Source organism: Papio anubis, chromosome 7 (assembly GCF_008728515.1).
Source record: "Papio anubis isolate 15944 chromosome 7, Panubis1.0, whole genome shotgun sequence".
NCBI lineage: Eukaryota > Metazoa > Chordata > Mammalia > Primates > Cercopithecidae > Papio > Papio anubis.
Window position 1 is genome coordinate 89,296,049 of NC_044982.1, and position 25,112 is coordinate 89,321,160.

A 25,112-nucleotide genomic window follows, 5' to 3' on the forward strand; every position below is an offset into this window, starting at 1 on the left:
CTAATTAAACTAAAGAGCTTCTGCACAGGAAAAGAAACTACCATCAGAGTGAACAGGTAACCTACAGAATGGGAGAAAATTTTTGCAATCTACTCATCTGACAAAGGGGTAATATCCAGAACCTACAAAGAACTCAAACAAATTTACAAGAAAAAACAACCCATCAAAAAGGGGGCAAAGGATATGAACAGACACTTCTCAAAAGAAGACATTCATACAGCCAACAGACACATGAAAAAATGCTCATCATCACTCACCATCAGAGAAATGCAAATCAAAACCACAATGAGATACCATCTCACACCAGTTAGAAGGGCAATCATTAAAAAATCAGGAAACAACAGGTGCTGGAGAGGATGTGGAGAGATAGGAACACTTATACACTGTTGGTGGGATTGTAAACTAGTTCAACCACTGTGGAAAACAGTGTGGCGATGCCTCAAGGATCTAGAACTATAAATACCATTTGACCCAGCCATCCCATTACTGGGGATATAAACAAAGGATTATAAGTCATGCTGCTATAAAGACACATGCACACGTATGTTTACTGTGGCACTATTCACAATAGCAAAGACTTGGAATCAACCCAAATGTCCATCAGTGACAGACTGGATTAAGAAAATATGGCACACAGACACCATGGAATACTATGCAGTCATAAAAAAGGATGAGTTCGTGTCCTTTGTAGGGACATGGATGCAGCTGGAAACCATCATTCTCAGCAAACTACTGCAAGAACAGAAAACCAAACACTGCATGTTCTCACTCATAGGTGGGAATTGAACAATGAGATCACTTGGACACAGGAAGGGGAACATCCCACACCGGGTCCTATTGTGGGTAGGGGGATTGGGGGAGGGATAGCATTAGGAGATATACCTAATGCAAATGACGAGTTAATGGGTACAGCACACCAACATGACACATATATACATATGTAACAAACCTGCACGTTGTGCACATGTACCCTAGAACTTAAAGTATTAAAAAAAAAAAAAAAAAACCTAGGATAGTATTTCTACTTTTCTCTAAAATAATTGTATCTCTAACATCTGAAACATTTCAAAAATTTTCTGGGTCTCTGAACAAGCTGTTTGTCCCTGGGTGAGTTATTTGACCTCCTCAAGCCATAGTTCCTTAAACTGAAGAGGGAGGTAGTAATATCTCTTGTAGAGTTCATGTATTAAGTAATAAAATTTATGTAAGAAAACAACAATAGTTTCTGGTATTTACTAAAAGCTCAGTGAAATCAGCTAGTACTATGTGGACCTCTGAAAAGGTGATGATCATGTCTATCTCAAATTTGAGCCAAACTCAGATGTATATATCTGTTAGTAACGTACAGATTTCCCATGTGCTAAAATGCTATTAAGGACTTTCCATGAGTAAATATTATTACACCTTTGGGAGTCATTAAATAAAAACTTATGCTAACATGCCAACACACACACACACACACACACACACAGAAGAGAAGAAAAATTAGCAGGGTATGGTGGTACATGTCTGTAATCCCAGCTACTAGGGAGGCTGAGGCAGGAGAATTGCCTGAGCCATAGAGGCGGAGGCTGCAGTGAGCCGAGATCGTGCCACTGTACTCCAGCCTGGGCAACAGAGTGAGATCCTGTCTCAAACAAACAAAAGAATTTCTGAGCTCCAGATAATTAGTGTGGTTTTTTTCTTCCTTACCCCCACCTTCCTCTTGTTTCCTCCAAAACGTTTACCAAGTGATCCACTCAGTTTTAATTCATATGTATGATCTAATTTTGCTGTGGGGACTGGTATTTCAGTTAACCTCATGAGGTTATTTCCTGCATTCTGCTTTCATTATCTTGAAGGGGTATGTATTAAATCCTTTCCACACCCCATAGAGTAATTTCCTGCATCCTGTTAAGCTTCAGAAAGCAGTACAGTTTAAAAAACAACCACTTCACCAGGCCATCCTGTGGAGTAGAGATCATCTATGAGTCGGAGGGAGGTAATTGCTAAGCCAGACATTTGAAAGATTAAAAATATTTAATAAACAATTTTATTCAAAAATAGGAAGGTTAAATAGAAACTTCATTTTGCGTAACAGTATGAGAATGTCAGATTAATAATTTTTTAAAATATACAATGGCATGAATATGTGTTCTGATTCTGGTATTATTTAGAAGAGTCTTCTTTACTTGATTTATACTCAAATCTGAAGGAGAAATTAGAGTTTCCTCTTAAAGACATAAAATGATGTAAATATATAATTCAGAGCCACAGCTCATCAAGAAGCACAAATACCATTTTCCCACGTGCAGTCTACGGTGCTTTAGACAGATATGACACGATGGTAACTCATGAGAACCAAATTTCAAGAGTAAGAGGGGACCTAAAAGCACAGTATTTCTTGGTGTAAAGTCAGGAGTCAGTAGCAGATAATGAGTAAAGGATGATGTAAGTGTTTGGTAACTTGCCAGGCTGAAGCTAAGAGAACCTCCTATGCATGACTTGTTATTTTGTACAGTGTAGTGATATATACCCTAATATATACCTTCTTACCTCCAGCTCAATTTTTATCACAAAAATGAAGACATTTTTCAGATAGACTTCCAAGGTAAACACTTTCAGTATATAACTCATTTTGTCACAGTTTACGAATCTAGGAACTACAGTATCTACTCTAAATGAATAAATCCAATTTAATGTTGTTAAAATGTGTTTCCAGACTTCAAGGTAATTTACTATCCTAACACAAATGTGAAAAAAATGCTCTTGAGCAAACTGCATACCTATGCCTTCAGAAACTTAACAGAACTTAATCTCAATTACAGTCCTATAGCTATAAGATAGGTCAGTCAATTCCATCAGTCTGGCTCATATTCCAAAATATAAATCACATCAGCTGAAACAATGCACTCAAGTAGATGGCAAGTACTCTGTGTCCTTAGATACTACTCTTCTAGGGTTAAACTGCAGACAATGATGTCATTAATATTTCATTATGAATTCATTTCAGAAGTCCAAACTGATATGCAAACGTCAAAGGATTCTGAAAAACTCATCCAAAGCAAAGTTCAATCATATTTGGCAAAATTGTCATAAAATTTGACATTCAGCTGATTATTCAATAAACAAAAATACATTTTAACAGTTATAAAATTATGTCATTTGTGCAAAGAACTGCTTGAGGTTTCTGAAAGTAGAAAAGATCACAGGGCTGCTTCGAAGGTAGTGAGTTATCTCAACTTATCAAACTCCTTGTTCTACTCTTTACCTCCTTCTCACTACTGTACTTGACTAGTCTAAAATAAAATAAAATAAATAAATAAATAAATAAGATCACAAGTTTTAAAATAATTGAATGCATATGTACCTGATTCAATGAAATTTCCTGTAAAATGGACAACATGGATCCTGTCCAATAAAAATTTATAACAAAAACAGGCAATGCTCATGGGGTCTGCTTTTCTTTCTGAATACTGTATTCCCCATCTCGATCCCACGTGGGCAGCCACCAAAAGGCAACGTATCTTCTTCTCTTTCAGAAACTTCAGCATCTTCATGAAGCATGAATGCTGAAGCACATACAACTTCAACTATCACCTCCATGTGAATGACTGAAAACTGGGTTTCTGCTTTGTCCTTCCTAATTTCCAGTTCATATTCAATAATCTGGTGGCCACTTTCACCCAGACATGCTGCTGTCATCTCAACTCAGCTTGTTCTACAGACTTCTACTACTGCTGGCTTCCACCATCCCATCCCCACCTTCAGAGCAATCAAGCTTTCTTTATATCTTTTGCCTCTTCCATCTCTTCTTTTTAATTGCCAATGCGCCTGCTACAATGCAAACCCTTATTTTACCTTCATTAAACCCCAAATAACTCCAAGAGCATCCTGAGCCTTTCTATGTCTAGTACCATATATGTTTTTTCTCTTTCTCAACATGTTTTTAAAAAGTGAAGTTGTTGGATATCTAAGACTTTATTTTATGCTTGATATTTAAAAGTATGCCCAAAGTAAAAAGTCCCCAAAGTCATTTGAACTACAGCATAAACCGAGTATTAAATATAAACTCCCAGTAGAGAAATATACCTAGTAAATCATAATCAAATAAGCAAATTACCTCTATGAAAGATGTATACAAATTACAATATGTACAAAGCTGCCAAGTTTTATTTGCACAGATGACAAATGGAAAACAAGTTATAAGTAAAAATAAAGAAATGTTCTAATTTACTACAATAAAGATGTTATGATTGTAGAGGTAACTGTATTAATACAGCATCACAGAAACTAGAGTGAAAAACCCTCACAGTCCCACCATCTTAACGTTAAGTATTATAATCTCTTTGGATTTTTCCCCTTTTGTTTTCCATACTCATATTTTTTGCTCATTTTAAATCATAACTAAAAAGAAATTCAGTTGAAATTTCATTTACTTCATTTTCATATTGTTGAATATGTTGATTTCTTCCTATTATTCATTACTACAAATAAAGTTGCAATGAAGCTTTGCTTATTCTAACTTACCTCTTCAGGAAAGATTCCCAAAAATGGGATTAGTGGGCTTGGTGGTATAAACATTTTTATGACAACTAAAACATCTTGCCAAAACCTTTCCAGAAAGATTGTTACTAATTTACAATGCCACAAAAGCATGCATGAGATCAATTTCACCACGCCTTCGTTAGCACTGAACATCACAATAAAAAGTGCTAACAGTTGGGAATTAGTAAGTAGCAGTAGTATTTTATTGTTTTGTCATTTTAATTTGAATTTCATGATTACGACCAATGATGAACAACCTTTTCAGTTTTTAAAATACTAGTTAGGTTTCTTTTTTGAATTGTGTATTTTGGTACAATTAAATGCCCATTACTAAACATTCCCCTATCTGTTGCTTGGATTTTATCTTACTTTTTTCCTCTGGAGAATGAGGAACATGTATTATCTCATATAAGAAGTCTGCGGGAAGAGTGGTCCCAGACTCAGCTGCTTCAGCAGCTCAACACTGAGGGCCACCAGCTTTTCACTTTATCAACCTTGGCATTTTGACCTGTCATCTTAAACTGACTTGTCTCATGATCTCAAGACGGGTGCTGAGTTCCAGCTGCCACACGCAGACAACAATGTCCAAAGACTCAAAGGCTACCTATACTTTGTGTGTGAGTGTGAGTGTCTATAAATTTTCTCTCTGGATTTTGGAATAGTATAAATACCACAAAATGTACATTATTTTCTCTTATAATTTAAAAAGTACCTTTATATTTGTTGTTACAGTTCCTTTATCATTATATCTAGTGTACTTTTTATTTTCAAAACTGTTTTCTTGCTAATGTAACACATAAACAGAAAATGTACAAAACAAAAATGTACAGGTTAAGGATTTATCACAAAATGAAGATCTATGTAACCACCATTCAGATTAAGAATACTGCCAGAACCCCAGAAGTTTCCATAATTGGGCCCCTAAAATATTCCCATAGTCCCACCTACCCAAAGTAACCACTATTGTGAATTTTACACTAAATTCTTGGTTTTTCTTTATGGCTTTGCCATCTGTCTACACAAGCATCCCAAACACTGTAGTTTTTTTAGCCTGCTTTTCAAACTTTATATAGATGGAATCCTGAGTATGTATCTATCTTCTTTAATTCATGTTTGGTGCCATTCATCCATGTTGAGAATTGCTGTGATTTCATTTTCATTGCAGTATAATATTCTTCCATATGAATGTACTCTCTTATATTTATCCATTCTACTGTTGATAGAGATCTGTACTATTTCTAGATATTGACTTTAACATAATGTTGTGCACATTCTTTTACGTATCTCTTGGTACTCGTGCACAAATGCATTTCCGTACAGTACATAAGGAGGAGTGAAAATGCTGGGTCACAGAATATACATATCTGCAGCTCAGGCAGATAATGCCAAATGATTGCAGCAACTTGTACTCCCATTACCAGTGTATGAGTTTGTGCTTTTTCATAGCTTTGTCAATATTTGCTATACAATCTATTTCATTTTAGCAATTCTGGTGGGTGTGCAGTGTTCTCTCTTTGTGGTTTAATTATGCATTGCCATGACTACTGAGACTGAGCATTTCTTCACATTTATCAGATGCTTCTTTTGTGAAGTGCATGTGTTCTCATGCACATTTTCAAAGTCGAGTTTTCTTTTTCTTATTCATTTGTAGGTATTCTTAAAAAAAAAAAGACCCTATTGATTGTATATATACTATATATATTCTCCCATTCTGTCTTGCCTTTTTACTCTCTTTATAGTGTTTTTCATGCACAAAGTTTCCAATTTTAACACAAGCAAATCAATCTTTCCATTAGGCTTTCTTTGGTTTCTTATTCAAGAAGTCTTTCCCTTTCCTGAGTTTGTTCAGTGCTTTAAAAGTCTCAAGGATGCCTCTTCTTTCAACAGTACATGGGCCTGAAGTATTCCAGCTTTAGGGAAGCAGGCAGAAGATGCAACAAAAATTAAAATATGAACAAGGCAAATGGAAGACTCGTCTATAAACAAATTATGCTTTTGAAAATGACAATATTGGTAAAAATGATATGGTTTAAAGGTAACGCAAAACTATCTGGAACTGACCTATCACAAGTTTCTAAACTGGAGCTGATACAGCAAGTTATTACACATATACAGATAAAACATTTAAAACGAGTAGAACTTGCAACTCATGCTTATAATACAGAATAAACATTCTTTTCCAGTATACAACACAAACAAAAATTGAGCATATGCTGGCTGATTAAAAAGTATCAGCAAATTTCCGAGAATTTAATCATATAGAGGGGTAAGCTATCTGGTAACAAAACAATCTGGTTAGAAAGTAATATCTAAAAGATAACTAGAAAATCTCCATGTATCTGAAATTAAGAAATATAATTCTAAATAACTTACAGGTTAGGTTAAAAAGATAAAATGGAAATTAGAAAATATTTTGAATAGAATATTACTGAAAACATTCAATTTTATTAGTCTTTTAAATAATCAGTATTTGTTTTGTTAATTCAATTTATGTTTTTCTATATCAGTATCAATATTTGTATTTTTATGACAACTGAAACATCTTGCCAAAACCTTTCCAGAAAGACAGTTACTAATTTACAATACCACAAAAGCACGTATGAGATCATCTGTTTCACCATGCCTGAAATAGAAAATTTTCTATTTTCTATTTCAATCCTTGTATCTTTATAATTTGGTTCTACCTACTTTAGGTTTAATTTGCTGTCCTTTTCTGACTTTCTGAAAAGCAGGTTTAGTTCACCATCTCCCAGTCTTTTGTTCATAAAGGTTTAAATTTCTCATAAAGCACAGCATTATCTGTATTCCACGTGAGTTTTATAGGCCTTCCCAATTTGTGGCTTTTTTGTTGGTGTTAGTTTTGAAAAATTCTCAGTGATGATCTCTTCAAATACTGCTTCTGCCCAATTTTCTCTGACTTTGCTTCCTGGGACTTCAATTTAATGTATGTTAATCCTGTTTGTTGCATGCTCTGGGTCTTCTTTTTAATTTTCCATTCTTCTGTGTCTCCAAAATTCTGGATAATTTTCTTCTATCTTATCTTTTAGTTTCTTAATTCTTGTATCTGCTTTGTCCAATCTGTTATTAAGCTCATCTGTTAAGTTCTTAACATTACAGGTTTTTTTGGTTCTAAAATTTCCGTTTTTTTTAATACATTTCAGTTCTCTGCTAAAATTCTCAAATTTTTTTTTAATACCCTTGAACACAGTAAACACTGTTATTTTAAAGTCAAAGTCTGTGCCTAATAACTCCAAATTCTGGAGTTCCCAGGAGGCTGATTCCATTGTTTATTTCTGCAAGTTTTCATTTGCTTTATTTGTGTGTGTGCCTAGTTCAGCTTATGTGCCACGTTAGAAATAATAAGGTCTGAGATGGTGTTTTCTTCTTTTATTTATTTACTTTTGAGACAGAGTTTTGCTCTTGTTGCCCAGGCTAGAGTGCAGTGGCATGATCTCGGCTCACTGTAACCTCCACCTCCTGGGCTCAAGCGATTCTCCTGCCTCAGCCTCCTGAGTAGCTGGGATTACAGGCGCTTGCCACCACGCCCGGCTAATTTTTGTATTTTTAGTAGAGATGGGGTTCTGCCATGTGGGCCAGGCTTATTTTATTCTTCCAGAGACTATTTGCTTTTGCAGGCATCCTGGAACCCCTAAATCTAATTTCTAATCACTATAATCTAATTTTAAGAAACCTTTGGGAGGCTGAGGCAGGCAGATCATCAGTTCAAGAGATCGAGACCATCCTGGCTAACACGGTGAAACTCTGTCTCTGTTAAAAATGCAAAAAAATTAGCCCGGCGTGTTGGTGGGCACCTGTCGTCCCAGCTACTCAGGAGGCTGAGGCAGGAGAATGGCGTGAACCCAGGAGGCGGAGCTTGCAGTGAGCAGAGATCATGCCACTGCACTCCTGGGGGACAGAGCGAGACTCCGTCTCAAAAAAAAAAAAAAAAAGAAACTGTATGATGCATATATAAGATGTTGCTACTAAGAAGAACTGTTTATCTCTGGTTTACTCCAGCCTTTTGGGGTGTCAACCCAATGTGAGAGAAGCATACTAGACTCTTACAATTCTTGGTGGACCCTGAACCTATTATTTTGTTGGGGGAATCAAAAACATATGCGAAAAGGGACACAAAAAGAGTATGTAGGCATACAAACAACTGAAACAAGAGCTGAAAAAACCCATAAATATTTGGAAATACACATACAAGAGTAGCAGCCCTTGTGTTTAATTGGTACGACCTTTATGTATTTTCCCACGTTTAACTGTTTTCTGTTAAGTAAGACTCCACAATAGGTCTTATCTGTTTAATTCCATTGAAACATTTAATACTGTGACAGATATAATTAGGCATTTATTCCTACTTTAAGTCATTACTTTGTAACTTGTCTTCATATCTTTATTGATGTTTCTGTTTATTTCTTCCTCATCATTTTTATTAAGTCATTCAATCATGTCCATAGTTTTGTTTTTTTTTTTTTGTTTTTTTTGAGAAGGAGTCTCACTCTATCACCCAGGCTGGAGTGGAGTGGCGTGATCTCAGCTCACTGTAACCTCTGCCTCCTGGATTCAAGCAATTCGCCTGCCTCAGCCTCCCAAGTAGCTGGGACTACAGGCGCGCACTGCCATGCCGGGCTAATTTTTTTTGTATTTTAGTAGAGACAGGGTTTCACAGCATTGCCCAGGCTAGTCACAAACTCTTGAGCTCAGACAATCCACCCGCCTCGTCCTCCCAAAGTGCTGGGATTAGAGGTGTGAGCCACCACACCCAGCCAAGACAAATCTCTTAATTATCTTTCTACCTGTAGAAGTAGACAGACCCACCATTTCTTTTCATTCTAATCTCTCTGAAAACATTTCATGCTATTGTAAGACAGAGCAGGTAACAGTCTAACTTTGGTAAGGAGAAAAGATGGAGAAAGTTTCTCCTTAAGATTTTTAAGGAATAAAACAGGGGTGTTTTTAAAAAATGTGAAGTATTAGTGAAAGTACCCTTCAGAAGGAAATTTCCCAGAAAGCTTTATTTCAGGAACAACATTCCTTTAATCTCAGATAGGCTAGATACCTAGAAAACGAAATAGTAGGAATTCACTCACCCACTGGGCTGCTTCCGGCTCCATTTGGCACTGAGAGGTCTGTAGTGCTCAACATCCCACCTAACAACGTTATGGAGAGAAGACAGAGGGCAGAGAATGAATATGAATTAGGTCTCTTTACCTGACTGAATGTGAACCGAACAGAGGTAACTCTCACTCTAATTCTAAAACGACACAAAAATAAAAACTAGCTCAGTCTGAAGTTGGCATTAATAAGTAATCTGATGTAGTTGCATGTCTCATATATATGAGTTTACCTTTCAAGCTTGATGTTGCCTTCAATACCAAATAGTGGTATTGCATCAATACCAAAATAGTACACACTGATAAAAATGGGGGCAGTATGTAGGGAGTACGATTAAATCACTAAATTAAATCTAGGACTTAAAGGAGAGGAGACACTGCATTATGTAAACTAATACAATAAATGCAATGTAAATTCTGCTGAATTAATGAAGTAATTCAGGCAGGAGGAGATGTAAAAGATACTCTAACTCCAATCAGGTAAGTCTATCACCCATATTTCTAACATGAATGGCTCACACTCTACTTTAAATCCTTGCTTGTGATATCTAACTAAATTTTCTGCCTGTCAAAGTATGGCTTTCCCATGAGAAGGAAAGCGTATAAATGGCAGGTTCTCAGTACTGTTCTACTTTGCATGACACAACGCTACACTCACAATTGATTTTCAAAAAAATACTTTAAAATGAGGCCAATTATGTAGCAGTGACTCTTGCTCATCAAAACAATACAATTAGGAATAGCAAAATAAGAAACTGCTTATGTTAGCAAAGACTTTTTTCACCCTCTTTATTAAAGAAGCAGCATAATAGGTATCACTACATACCTGCATTGCCAGTACTCGGTGGTCTCTGAGGAGCTCCAGGAGACACATTTCTATGTAACGTGGTTTGAGGTGGAGACAGCATGCTTGAGTCCGTTAACGTTGAGCTGGCTGCCAAAGATGGGGACACCAATGAACTCCCTGGGTTAGTGTAGGACAAAGCATTGGGGCTGGTCACTGGAACTGTGACAGACATTGAAAAGTTCTGAGGTGGCAAACCAGGCTGTAAATAAAGAAAAAGAAGGAAAAAACTGTTGGTTTCATATTTATCTACAAAGTAACTTTTGAACTTTAATGTGGCAAGGTAACTCAAGTTACTAAAAGTAGAGGATAGGGATAGGTTCTTAACCAATTTACAGATTAAAGCTATTTTCTTTAGAATTATGTTTGAACATGAATATGCCTGACATAAGCCTTTTCAATTTCAATTTTATATATTAATATATACTGTCTATATTCTGTATTTCAAATATTCATAAAGACAAATTTAAGAGGTTAAATCTGATAATCAAGTAGTGTTGTCAAATTTAGACATTACGAAATGTATCACTGTCACCAAGTAAGCATAATTGGCACTTCGATGTAAACCTTAATAACATTACATTTCTATTGAGAGATACCAAATATAATGGAAGGAGAAAAGTGTATACACACATTATTAACTTAATATGTCAAATCTGAAAAATCATAAATATGTCCCATTCTGATTCACTAAATTTCTAAAGGGCAAAACTAAGAGGTAAAAAAAGTAATTACATACAGAACAACGCAATTTGAGTTAAATGAAAATGCAAAGAAATCTAATCTAAACAACAAAATTAACTACTAACCAAGCCAGTAATAAAAGTAATGAAGTTTTTGGTATCTTCTTTAAATTGTATAAAGATTAAATTACAAATATTGTAAATGCTAACCTTCCCTCCCTCCAAATTATTCCATGCCCCCTTTTTTATACTTTCCTCTCGCATTTCCTCCATAGACCATTTACAATATGCTTGTTAACCATGATAAACAGATGTTGCTTTTTAGAATTTAAAGTGGGAGAAAATAAAACAACTTTACTGTGCCCTCATTTTAAAAGAGTAACATACAAAAATAAGGTAACACTGCTAATTTAAAGTTGGAAGAATATATTTTATTGTACTTTATTCAATAGTTTATTTTATGTAGAAAAATTATAATACATCAACAAATACAAAAACAGTGGGTATATGGCAATTTTTTCCAAAAGTAAAACACTTTTATTTGTGCAGTATCTTTGCAGCTTTAACATTAACTGCAAGGTCAACAACATCCCTTCATTTGCTACTGTATTGTTTTTAAGAATAATAATGGTATTTGCCCAAAAGTAACTCCTTAAAGCCATTTTTTTGTGTGAGCTGGCTTCTTATACAGGTTGAGCATCCCTAATCTGAAAATCCAAAATCCAAAACTTTTTAAGCACCAACATGATGCCATAGAGAATTCCACACCTGATGTGTGGAAATGCAGGCATACAATACACTGTGTATTCAGTGTCTCCAAGGGGAAAAGGACCTTCCAGTCTCCCATCAGCTTCAATATATCTTTTCTGTGCCCACTCAGATTCCCTCACGCAAACATATCCACAAAGGGTAATAAAATGGCACATGTGTAGGCTACACATGCTAACAGCAGGTTCCCCATGATGTTCCACATGGGGCCAAGACCTATGACATGGGTAGCTGAGACAGCAACATCTTTGCTTTCTGATGATTCCATGTACACAAACTTTGTTTCATGTACAAAATTATGAAAAATATTATATAAAACTTCCTTCAGTACATGAGTATAAGGTATGTATGAAACATTAATAAATTTAATGTTTAGACTTGGGTCCCATCCCTAAGATATTATACATATGCAAATATTCCAAATTTTGAAAAAAATCCCAAATCTGAAACACTTCTAGTCCCAAGTATTTCCGATAAGGGACACTCAACCTGTAGTACAGGACTACTCTGAAGATATGATCCATCGTGCATACTTTAGGGCACAGTTTTGAGAGAATTAACTCTGATAAAATAAATATCAGCACTGAAACTAATTTGTTCAAGGGAGGCTGACGTATATACACAGAATTAGGAAATTAGATCCAAAATAACTGTTTTAAGTAGCTCTTGCCAATGGAGCTTCCAGTGAGAATTCTTTGAAGAACTATCAAGTCTAGGAGCATGAGCTCAAAGAAAAACACTCTTTCACTATGGTTAGATGAATGAGTATACAGAAACTGTAAAGTCACTATTTGCTCTGCAATCAGTTTAAGAACATTGTTGCCTTAAATTAAAATTAAGCCAAGCTGCTCTTCCTTAGTATCTACAGCATAAAAAAAGAACAAAATTTGGTGGTATTGTTGCTAAGTGATTTGGGGACATTAACAAACTGCAAAGCAGTAAGCTTAGCTCTACTATTACAGCAACTATACAAAATAATTGAAAATAATTTAGGGAAAGAAACAAGTTTTGCAACAATCCTAACTACCATACACTTTGCTTTCTCAAGATCTATTTAAGAACATAAATGTTTTTAAGTCATGGGAGTAGAGGGAAAGTTATACATACTCTATAATATAAATCATAGAATTTTAATGCTGGAAGATACCTTAAAAATCATGAGAGCCACTCACTTTATAGATGACGAAAGAATTCAAGATGTTTAGGTGCCCTATCCAAAGGTACTGGGGTAAGAGGTAGCAAAGTCTGGATCGGCATGTTTTCTCTTCACTTCTACATTTAAGATACTGAACATGTATAAGATTTCAATAATTTTTAAAGTTTTATTAAAAATACTAATAAAATGCCTTTCTTCCCTTCTACTTATTGTTGTCATCACCCACTATAAAAATAAGCAACAAGATGTTTGGTCAATCTCTTCATGCACAAGATAAAAGCACAAACCATACTTTAGTACTCACTGCGATTTTATGATTCCGCATCATATTATCAAATTCCTCATTAATTTTTTTATATTTTTCTTCTGTATGTGGAGTTAGCACATATGAAGTATCAGGGTCTGGGCTGTCGCACCCTCTGTGTTCCTTCTTGTTCAGAGCCTAAATAATGAAGTTAACAAAAAGGATCAACAAATAAAAAGTAGAGGTAAAGTAAAAGTACTTACAGGGCCTCGTTTGAAAATAAAATCACTATCTTCATTTAGTTTGCTGAATCTGTCCTCCGAGAGTGGACTGTGCTCAAAGTAATCGTCAGCATCAGGGCTCTCACAACCATTAAGGCCTTTCTTTCTTAAAGTCTGAAATACAATTGGAAAATTCACACACAAATAATGCTAACTTGCCATGAGTTTTTCTGTAAAATTTATTAAGAGAGCACAGACGGAATGAACTGAATTATACAAGAGCCACTGAAATGGTTTCTAAATTATCACAAATGTACTTACTTCTTCAAATAAGATAAACATTATATATAAGTAAAATTAATCCTCCCGTTGTACGTTAAGAGAAAAGGAATATTTACTTGTTTGGATTCTTCCTTTCAAAACTTCTTAAAATACTAAATTACTCACTGCTCTGACAGTTAAAACTCAAATCTGATTAAAGCCTGATCAATTTATCAATTTAAAATTCTATGATCAATTTATCCAATATAACCAATGCATGAAAGAACTAAAATAGAAATCCATAAAAATGATACTTTGAGAAGTTATCGCATCTTTATAAACTGAACATTTCAGCAACTTCACGTACTCTTCCTTTCTGCCTATCAGAGTTTACTTTACTCAACAGAAAGAATCAGCACAATATCCCAACAATTTCATTCCTATTATTCACTTTCCTGTATAACTTTGAAATATAAAAGTTCAAACTTGATAATTACTTATGTCTGCAATGACTCTTTCCTATGTGGAATGTACAAATTATTAGTGACTTTACATACTTTTAAAATTTGCACTCAAAAGTTATTCAGAGTGTATTTCATGGTTTGATTTAATCCACTGATTTGACTTTCTGGAGAATTTTCTCTTCTTTGTTTTTTCTGAGACGCAGTCTCGCTCTGTCGCTCAGGCTGGAGTGCAGTAGCACAATCTCGGCTTACTGCAAGCTCCGCCTCCCAGGTTCACGCCATTCTCCTGCCTCAGTCTCCCAAGTAGCTGGGATTATAGGCGCCCACCACCATGCCCGGCTAATTTTTTTTGTAGTTTTAGTAGAGACGGGGTTTTACCATGTTAGCCAGGATGGTCTTGATCTCCTGACCTTATGATCTGCCCACCTCGGCCTCCCAAAGTGCAGGTATTACAGGCGTAAGCCACCGTGCCCGGCCCTTTCTGGAGAATTTTCTTGAGTGCCATTAAAATATCTCCTGGATTATACTGACTTTTTTTTTTTTTTTTTTTTTAACTTACTTTGGGGTAAGTATAATGCAAAAAACAGTTGGTTTTCTGATTTTTAACTTAAAGTCATCATGAAATAACTTGTCTGGTACTTAAAAAAATAAATTAAAAACCAAGAGCTTGAAGATACACAGAATATTCCTTTACTTTCAGAATGTCTAATTTCTTTCCTTCTTCTTTTTTTAAAAATCCTGGTGGGTCTTAAAGTAGAGTTACAGGGTTCAACACTGAAATGGCTGAGACTTCTTAATTTTCTGGCCAACTGCAGAGAAGGAGTAGGAAGTTAAAATTTCCAAGTAAGCCTATCTAACAGAGCTCTATTAGGAAACAAAGCTTGATCACTGAACTAGTCCCAGAGAAGTTCATCAATAAATGATTAAATTAGATCTAAAGATATTTTTAATTATTTCATAGCAGATCTTAGTATCCTTTAAAATATGATTAGCAATAATTATGGATGTTTATTTTACTCCCTTTTTCTTGAATGAAGTGGAATATAAACAGTACATTAAGATTCAAGAATTTTTTTCTTAGTTTCTCCAAAGTCAAATTATTTTTAAAATTCACTTTATTCCATTTGATTTTTAAAAATTTTCCATGAACAATCATAAGCAATCATTAGTATAGATACGTTAGCTTATTAAATTACTTAGCATGTGCATATAGCAAACACGACATCTATTTCTCCAACATTTTCTCCATGGCACTAGGCTCTATGAGCCTAAGTAATCACATGGACTTTTATGTGTGCTTGGCCATAAAAGGTCCTGTTGTTGGGAGCACTAAAGGATAAAGGCATTTATCCCCCCCCAACCATGGTAGCAAGTTTACTTGCCAAATCTTTCCAAGTAGCTATGGGCAGTGAAAACGTAGACACTCAGAACACTGGAACACATTGAACTCTTAAAACCTACACAGCACTAGAAACAGAACAAATATAGTAGGTGCCTACACACAGATCTTATCACAAAGTTGTTGATTTATTCTAGTCCTCAATCTCTGATATTTCCCCTCAACTTTCATCTATTTTAAGACTAGTTAATTCAGTCTTGCTCTTCTTAGTAAGCAGTAATGCTTATCACTGAAATTTTCACAAATGGCAATCACCAAGTATATATCTCTTTGATCATATTTTAATTGCCACAGAAAAAAGAAGACAGCTTTTGTTCAATAACTACAGAAATTCTTATTCTACAAGAGTAAAGAGTAGGGTTAACCCTACTTGTATTTATGAGGAAGGAAAGTACTCTGGTATCTCCAGCTCTGCAAGTCTTCACTTCAGATGGGGTTTCTGTCACCATGAGAGAATTTAAGAGGCTCTATCAGCTTTGCAGATAATAAGCTAATGTATCTCTGTTTAATAGGCAACTTGTGTCTTCTTATCACTAAAACATGAAGAGTTGTTTTGAGGACCCAACTACCATAAAAAGACTTTTTCTGTCTTCACATTACCAAATAGCACAACAGTAGAAGTTTCTCCTGTGCCACTGGTATTAACAAGTGGAATGCCATAATCTATTAAGAAGGCCAGGCAAGGTACATATGAACAAGGCCAGCTTCAGTCTTCTCACGCACAAGTTAGTCACAATACAGACACTTGCTCAACGAGGAAAACACAGTGTGAAAGGTTACCACTATGAGAGATCTGCTTATTCCTCATAAAGAAAAAGTAGAAAAATGCATCAGGAGTGCCAGTACTGTGTACTCTCTATAGCTATTACTAGTCATTATCATAATCCATTCTAAAGTAAATAGAACTTCAAAGATACTTTATTTCTTGTAAATAATGTGAGTTTTTCTATGCCATTCTGACAAACTTAAGGAGAAAACTGAACTGTGCCAAAGTAATTTCAAATTTCAATGGTGTGTACCCATTTAAGTTGACTTATCCCAATTGCTTTTCTTAAAGAAATGTATTCTAAAACATACATTACAGGCTGCTATAAAGATCAATTTAATGAGTAATTATTAATCAATTTAAGCCGATTGGATGCACCCCGTTCTGTACATGTTCCAAACTAATTCAAAGTTCCCAATTGGCAAGATTACTTAAATAAAATCCTAACATTAACACACTTATTTTTTTCATCAGTTCACTTCTATAGAAGACAGTATTTTTGGAGGGTCAGTTAAGCACTTATTAGAAACAATCATTTTTCTATTTATGTCCATTTTTCCATTTATGTCACAACAAAGTTAAATTCCATTATGATTTTAACAGTTTTTTTGTGACTTGGGCCAATTCAGGTACTTTCTGCATATTGTCATTTATGGTAGAAAATGCAAGATTTAAGTAATAAACTTAGCTAACATTTACCTTTCAACATTAGTTATGTAAGCATAGTGAAATATTTTTAAATGAACCCCCAAAAACTAAATATCTTTAAAAACTATGTATTGTGTAGCGCACATTCCAAGTTATCTGATTCTATGGGGTTTGTGCCTTGGTTTTTGAGCTATTTACAACTCTATAAACAGAAGATAATTTGTAGAAAACTGAGAGTAAAGCAAAAAATTTGTGTTTGTAGATGTGCAAATAAATTTCATCTGGTGGAAGTTCAACTGACTTCTTCCCTCCACTGTGGAAGAGCCAGTTTTTGTATTTATGAAGCAAATTCATTTGGCCTTCTTGGTGGGCTTATATATTTGTCTGATCTTTGAATTTACCAAGGCAACATTTTTTTCAGGCTCCCTCACTAATAAATGACTTAAAACCTTTGACTCATGTTCACTTTATATCTGTCTGACAGTCATAATCACCTTTATAAAAAACTATGTTACGGCCGGGCGCGGTGGCTCATGCCTGTAATCCCAGCACTTTGGGAGGCCGAGGCGGGCGGATCACAGCGTCAGGAGATCAAGACCATCTTGGCTAACATGGTGAAACCCCGTCTCTACTAAAAATACAAAAACAAAGCTAGCTGGGCATGGTGGTGGGCGCCTGTAGTCCCAGCTACTCAGGAGGCTGAGGCAGGAGAATGGTGTGAACCCAGGAAGCAGAGCTTGCTGTGAGCCAAGATAGTGCCACTGCACTCCAGCCTGGGTGACAGAGGGAGACTCCGTCTCAAAAAATAAAAAATAAAAAAAAAACCCACAAAAACCAAAAAACGAAATTATGTTACCACTTACCACCCAACTCACTGATTTCAGACCTAAATTCAGGAAAAGAGATTCCTAGTAACCCTCAATAGAACTTATTATTGGAGCAAGTATTGGTTTTTAAAAGGAAGTAGTAGTATGCTGTTCTTTAAAATTTTTTTAAAAAATATTTGATTAATCTGTATTAATTTGTTATAATATCAAGTATCAAGGAAATATGACAAGACAGGGCCTGTGGCCTTTCAATATTCATCTTCAAAATCTTCTTGTGATAATTCATAAATTCTTATTTATATTACAGCATTAAGAATGTTAACTGTCTAAAACAGCAAACCCCACAACCTTCCTTTCCCTCGGAAGCTACTAAGACCTAAAATGAAATTCAAGTTGGTGGAGGAAGAGAGGAGGGCATACTGCCTAAAAATATTTCCAGGAAAAAGGAATCCCTACATGATATCCACACTATTTCTGTGTTGCAAATGCCCAAATTGAACTTAAAAGAGAAGGTTTTGCTTCGTTGTCTAGTATTAATTAAACCAGTTTTACCTAAAGGAAGAGGAACTTTAAAAGACTTCTTTCTTTTGTTTTTGTTTTTCTATTTGCTGATCTTTTTTTTATTAGTATTACACTTTAAGTTCTGGGGTACATGTGCAGAACGTGCAGGATCGTTATATAGGTATACATGTGCCATGGTGGTTTGCTGCATCCATCAACCCGTCATCTGCATTAGGTATTTCTCCTAATGCTATCCCTAGACTAGCCCCCCACCCCCTGACAAGCCCCAGTGTGTGATGTTCCGCTCCCTGTGTCCACGTGTTGTCATTGTTCAACTCCCACTTATGAGTGAGAACATGCAGTGTTTGGTTTTCTGCTTTTGTGTTAGTTTGCTGGGAATGATGGTTTCCAGTGTCATCCACGTCCTTGCAAAGGACATGAACTCATTTTTTTTTATGGCTGCATAGTATTCCATGGTGTATATGTGCCACGTTTTCTTTATCCAGTCTATCACTGATGGGCATTTGGGTTGGTTCCAAGTCTTTGCTATTGTGAACAGTGCCGCAATAAACATATGTGTGCATATGTCTTTAGAGCAGAATGATTTATAATCCTTTGGGTATATACTCAGTAATGGGACTGCTGGGCCAAATGGTATTTCTAGTTCTAGATCCTTGAGGAATCACCACACTGTCTTCCACCATGGTTGAACTAATTTACACTCCCACCAACAGTATAAAAGTGTTCCTATTTCTCCACATCCTCTCCAGCATCTGTTGTTTCCTGACTTTTTAATGACCACCATTCTAACTGGCGTGAGATGGTATCGCATGGTGGTTTTGATTTGCATTTCTCTAACGACCAGTGATGATGAACTTTTTCTCATATGTCTGTTGGCTGCATAAATGTCTTCTTTTGAGCAGTGTCTATTCATATCCCTCACCCACTGTTTGATGTTTTTTTTTTTTTTTTTTTTTGGTAAATTCAAGTTCTTTGTAGATTCTGGATATTAGCCCAGATCACAAAAATTTTCTCCCATTCTGTAGGTTGCCTGTTCACTCTGATAGTTTCTTTTGCTGTGCAGAAGCTCTTTAGTTTAATCAGATTCTACTTGTCTATTTTGGCTTTTGTTGCCATTGCTTTTGGTGTTTTAGTCATGAAATCTTTGCCCATGCCTACGTCCTGAATAGTACTGCCTAGATTTTCTTCTACAGTTTTTATGGTTTTAGGTCTTATGTTTAAGTCTTTAATCCATCTTGAGTTAATTTTTGTATAAGGGAATGAAGGGATCCAGTTTCAGCTTTCTGCATATGGCTAGCTAGTTTTCCCAACACCATTTATTAAATAGGGAATCCTTTCTCCATTGCTTGTTTTTCTTTCTATCTACTGCTGACCAAACACTCCAAGTAGTAGGAAGGCTCTTGAGTTTAAAATTTCCATACCAATTTAAGGAAAAACAGTGAAGGCCTGAAATTTAGTGAGTGCCCTGGTTAGAACCTCCATTTAGGTTAGTTATATCCACGTCTGTTTCTTTGATGAGGCTATTTTACAACACTACAGAGATGGACATTAGTTAACTTACAAAAAACTTGTAGTAGCTACAAATAATTCTCGTTTGCAGAAATTGTTTCCTATGAAATACCACTGATTGTCACCCTGTGGATACTGACCACTTTTGTTTCTATTTATAAATTTGCTCCTGCATTCTTTAACTATACATGTATTATATTTTGAGTTCTCCTCTGTTTATGATCTTATTGTTCCCTCATTCACTAATGAATCAAATAAAATCTCTAATATGTTCATTTGATAATTTTACGACAGGAATGTTTATGCCTTTGTTCAAATCTAATCTGCAACTTGGAAGACTTATAATCCCAACTACCTGCTGCACACTTTCATTTGGATATTTTACTAACATTTCTATTTCAACTTAGCCAAGATAGAATTCATTATCTTTTATTAAACAGGTCTGTCCTTTGGACTTACCAACCTAGTCGACCTTATTCCCTTTATTCTCTCTCTACATTCACATGGAATACCAAATTTTGTATATTATTTCCCTTTCTACTGTCCCCATACTCACTCAAGCCTGCACTATCTTATGTCTAGACTCTTCTTTTTTCCACTTTTCTCTCTCTCTCCATTCTATCTGTTCCATAAACTGTTACCAATACAGTTCCCCTCAATACCATTCTGAATTTCTCACCTGTTTTAAATCAATTTATTTTTACATGAAGATTATCAGTTGTGCCTGCAAGGAGAGTTATCTTGCAAACCACCCTTGGTGGCAGAGATGAGAGACCATGGAGCCCTTAATATGGAGTTCCTGGTGTCAGGCCTTCAGGAAGCCAGATACTCCTGCCTCCTGCCTTTGAGTGCTATCTGTCTAAATCCTTTCTATAAATTCTTTCTTTAATTGGAGCCACTTTAAGTGGGTTTCTATCCCTTATAATCAAAGAAGCACAAGGAAGAAAACTGTCAGTGATCCTTTAGGTAACACACTATCAGTCTCTTTATCCAAGTCACATATTTCTCAAAATAAGTCTGGCTAGTACCTCCACAACCTAGAATTCATAAAGAGTCTCAAACCTAGAAGTGATGATTAATTACTACTGTTGGTCAAAGATAACTGATTGAAATAATGGTATCTACCCAACAAAAATCTTTAAGTCATATGTCCTGTCATTCTACTTATAGAGTACTAGCAACCTTCTCTTTCAAATTCAAGGAAACATGTACAGAATTCTGGGTATATGCTACCACTTGGCTGACCCTGTACATTTGCCTCTCATTTTCTGGTTTATGTACTAAGCCTCTTGGTGAAACAAGAGATGGAAAGGATTAAGGGAAGAGTTGAAAAGAGAAAGAAAAAAGATATTTGAGAAGACAAAACAATACTGTTTAGACCTTTTTCTAAGTATGTTGTTTTCTTTTACATAATAAACTTAAAAAATTTATTTCAAAATGAATTACTAATTAGGCAGGGCAACTCATTTAAAATGGGTTTCTTTTAGCTTATGCTCTTTCATGTTAAACACTCAGCAAGAAATTATATATTTAAAATTTCAGCCACATTTTCCATGGAAATGTTATATATATAAAATAGTTAAATACAAACTTTTATATATAAAATACAAAAAGTTTTATATATATAAAAACTTCCATGGAAAATAAGCGTGTCTAAAATTTTAAATATATATATGTGATTCTATTTGTTTGGAATGGAATTTGACAATTAAAAGTTGAGTATATGTTAAAAGTTTTTTCAGTTCCTGGTAGGCAGGAGTTAAAAGTGCAGTCCATTTTGGTGTGTGTGTGTGTGTGTGTATATCTATACAAACATATATAATGTGTGCATATATATATATGTGCACATATGCACATTACTATGATCTTTGGCATCTGTTTACAGAGTAAATAAATCAGGATTATCTTCCCAAATATGTTTAAATAAATATTTAAAGCATATGGGCTCTTAAATAAGAACTTATAAATATCCCAAGGGACTGGCATTTTCTGGAATCTTGACATATGCCACTAAATTTTGAATAGAAGAGCCTATACTACTGGAGTATTTGCTAGAGCCCATGCCTGCACTTGTAACTCCTGCCTACCAAGAACTGAAAAAAAAATTAACATATGCTCAACTTTATAATTGCCAAATTCCATTCCAAACTAATAGAATCATAGCACTTACAAGTGAAACTATGGAATTGAAAGTACTCAAAAAGTATAAATGCATGGTTTTTAAATGAATGAGGAGCTAACTGATTTAAGTCGATTAAATAAACCCACAAAACATTTGACTACCCACCTTAAACCTCATTGCTGTGACACAGCTGAGCAGTAAATGCTCCATAAATACTGGCTGAGTAGTCAGTAAATCTAGCACAAGTATAAGCAAGTGCTTGTAAAATAAAGAAATCATGGCTTGGGCCGGGCGCGGTGCTCATGCCTGTAATCCTAGCACTTTGGGAGGCCGAGACGGGAAGATCACTTTAGGTCGGGAGTTTGAAACCAGCGTGGCCAACACGGTGAAATCCTGTCTCTACTCAAAATACAAAAAAATTAGCCGGGCATTTAGTGGCAGACACCTGTAATCGCAGGTACTCAGGAGGATAAGGCAGGAGAATCGCTTGAACCCCAGGAGGTGGAGGTTGCAGTGAGCCGAGATCGTGCCACTGCACTCCAGTCTGGGTGACAGAGCAAGACTCTGTCTCAAGAAAAAAAAAAGGAAAAAAGAAATCATGTCTCAAGTTTCAAGAAATTTTTTAAATTTCAAGAATATTTTAAAAATGAGAAAAGTTCTCTTTCCTCATTGTAAATAATTATTTCCAATTTTGAAACATATACTACCTATTCTTTCTAGCTACTCTGACAACACATAAAAACAATTTTTAAAAATTGTGAAATAGGAAAGGTATGTACAAGTTTATAGAAAATTCAGCAAATAATTATAAAGTGACCATCAGTCATTTCAATCAGTTCAAAAAAATAGACCAAGGCCAGAACTCTCCCTATCTCCCTTCTTCACATAACCCTCTCCTCCCACCTTTACAGGTAATACCATCCTAACTTTGTGATGACAATTATCTGGATTTTCTTTATAGGTTTACCACATATATACATATCCCTAAAAATATAATTTAGCTATGCCTATTTGTGAATGATATGTAAATGGTACCACACACATGTAAATGGAACCACACACAGTATACTATTCAGTCTTGCCTCTTTCATTAACACTGTTTATGAGATTCCTCCATAGAGTTACACAGAGTTATAGCTGGTTCATTTTCACTAAATATTGTATTACATGGCTTGGAAAGAAAAAAAAGACTTGTATCCATTCTACAGCAGACAGACATTGGAAAGGCTTCAATCTTTTGAATCTATAAAAACGCTGCTGTGGACATTTCTGTAGACAGTCTACTGCATAATGTGCACACATTTCTCTTGAGTATGTATTCTTAGGAACAGAAGTATTAGTTCATAAAATATGTGGATCTTCGGCTATACTAGATGATGCCAAACTGTCTTTTAAAGTAATTGTATTAATGTGCATTCCTACCTGTGGGATTTAATTTGCAATACCAACCATTAATGAAGTCAAGCACATTTCGTATCTATTGGCCATGTGGATGTTCTCTTTTGCGAGGCACCTATTCATTCAAGTACTTTGCTAAGTTTTCTACTGCCTTTTGATAATTGTTTTATAGTAGTTCCTTTATTTATTTTTATAGTAATTATTTTATAAGTAGTCAATGTAAGCCCTTGGCTAATTTTATACATTGTAAAAATATTTTCCCATTATGTGGCATTAAAAGAAAAACAAAAAACGCTCATCTTTGGATGAAGAGTTCTTAAACAGAGTCAAATTTATCAGTTTTTTTCCTTTCCAGTTATCCATATGATAGTGATTTTTATGTCTTATATAAGAAATCCTTTCCAAAATCATGAGGATATTCTCCTATATCATCCTCTAAATAGCTTTATAATTTTGCCTTAGGTCTATAAGCATCCTGGAGGTAATTTTGTATAAAATCTGACGTAAGTCCAATTTCATGAGTTTTCCATATGGATATCCAATTGTCCCTACACCACTGCTTAAGGAGTTTGTTCTGCCACCTCTATCATATATTAAGTATCAATATATGCATGGTTCTGTTTCTGAGCTATTATTCCACTGGTATGTTTGGCATTTGGTATTTGTGCCACTGCCACTGTATGTTCATTCTTATAGCTTTAAAATTAGTCTCAATATATTGTAGTGCAAACCCTCTCACCTTGTTCTTCCTCAGTGTCTTCTCCTGTTCTATTTTCTCTGTGAACTTCAGAATCAGTTGTTGAAATTCTCTCAAAAAGAATTTCTTGGGAGTCTGACTGATATTTCATCAACTCTACAGAGATTATCTTAAGTGGCAAAGATACATATAATTTGAGACTTCTGATTCATGAATATGGTATAACTCTATATTCCTAGGATACATTCAACTTAGTCATAATATATTATCTCTTCTACGTATTACTGGATTTAATCTCTGTATAAGTAATGCTAGATGCTTTGATAAATCCATAAATCTCAGTGGTTTAACACAATGAAAGTTCATCTCATTCATACAAAGCCCAAGAAGGATGTTTCTTATTCTCAGTGAGCCCTGTGTGAGAGCCCCTGTGTCAGAGCCCAAAGACATTTATCTTATGGTTCCACATATAGGACCACACGGTTCCCATTCTTAGCACATGGTATGCCCAACAGGGAAGAAAGAGTATGAAGATTATGTAGGAAGTATCTTACTGGTCATGCCTGGAAGCAGCCTGCCTCATTTTCACTCACATCTCCTTGGCCAGAGGTCAGTCACATGGCCACTCCTAACCACAGGGAAGGCTAATACAGAGCCTAGTTTTATGCCCAAACAGTAGAGAAAATGGGTCATTCTGAAAATAAAAATGTCTCCCAGGCGGAGGTCGGGGAGAGCTGAGATCACGCCATTGCACTCCAGCCTGGGCAACGAGCAAAACTCTGTCTTCAAAAAAAAAAAAAAGTCTCCTATAAAAAAGATATGAACACAAAGAAGTAGACTAATATTTTGCTAAAGACTTTCACATTTATGTTCAGTGAGACTGGCTTCTGATTATTATCTTTGCAACTCTCCTAGTTGGTCTTGCTATCAAGATTA

The 25,112-nt window shown here is 35.4% G+C and overlaps 1 protein-coding gene across 9 annotated transcripts in view; it reads right to left on the reverse strand.

Annotated features, from left to right (window-relative positions):
* The window catches only part of MEF2A (myocyte enhancer factor 2A), a 161,436-nt gene that overhangs the window by 38,530 nt on the left and 97,794 nt on the right, over positions 1 to 25,112 (reverse strand). For 4 of the 9 annotated variants that reach the window (XM_009210979.4, XM_009210980.4, XM_009210976.4 and 1 more), the window contains 3 exons: positions 13,606 to 13,737; positions 10,474 to 10,693; positions 9,624 to 9,683 (listed from right to left, as the gene is read on the reverse strand). In XM_009210979.4, coding sequence (XP_009209243.1) covers positions 9,624 to 9,683; positions 10,474 to 10,693; positions 13,606 to 13,737 — 412 coding nt within the window. Of the gene's footprint in view, positions 1 to 9,623; positions 9,684 to 10,473; positions 10,694 to 13,390; positions 13,541 to 13,605; positions 13,738 to 25,112 lie in introns of all 9 variants that reach the window. The other 5 variants (XM_009210973.4, XM_009210977.4, XM_031668304.1 and 2 more) reach the window with 2 other exon arrangements.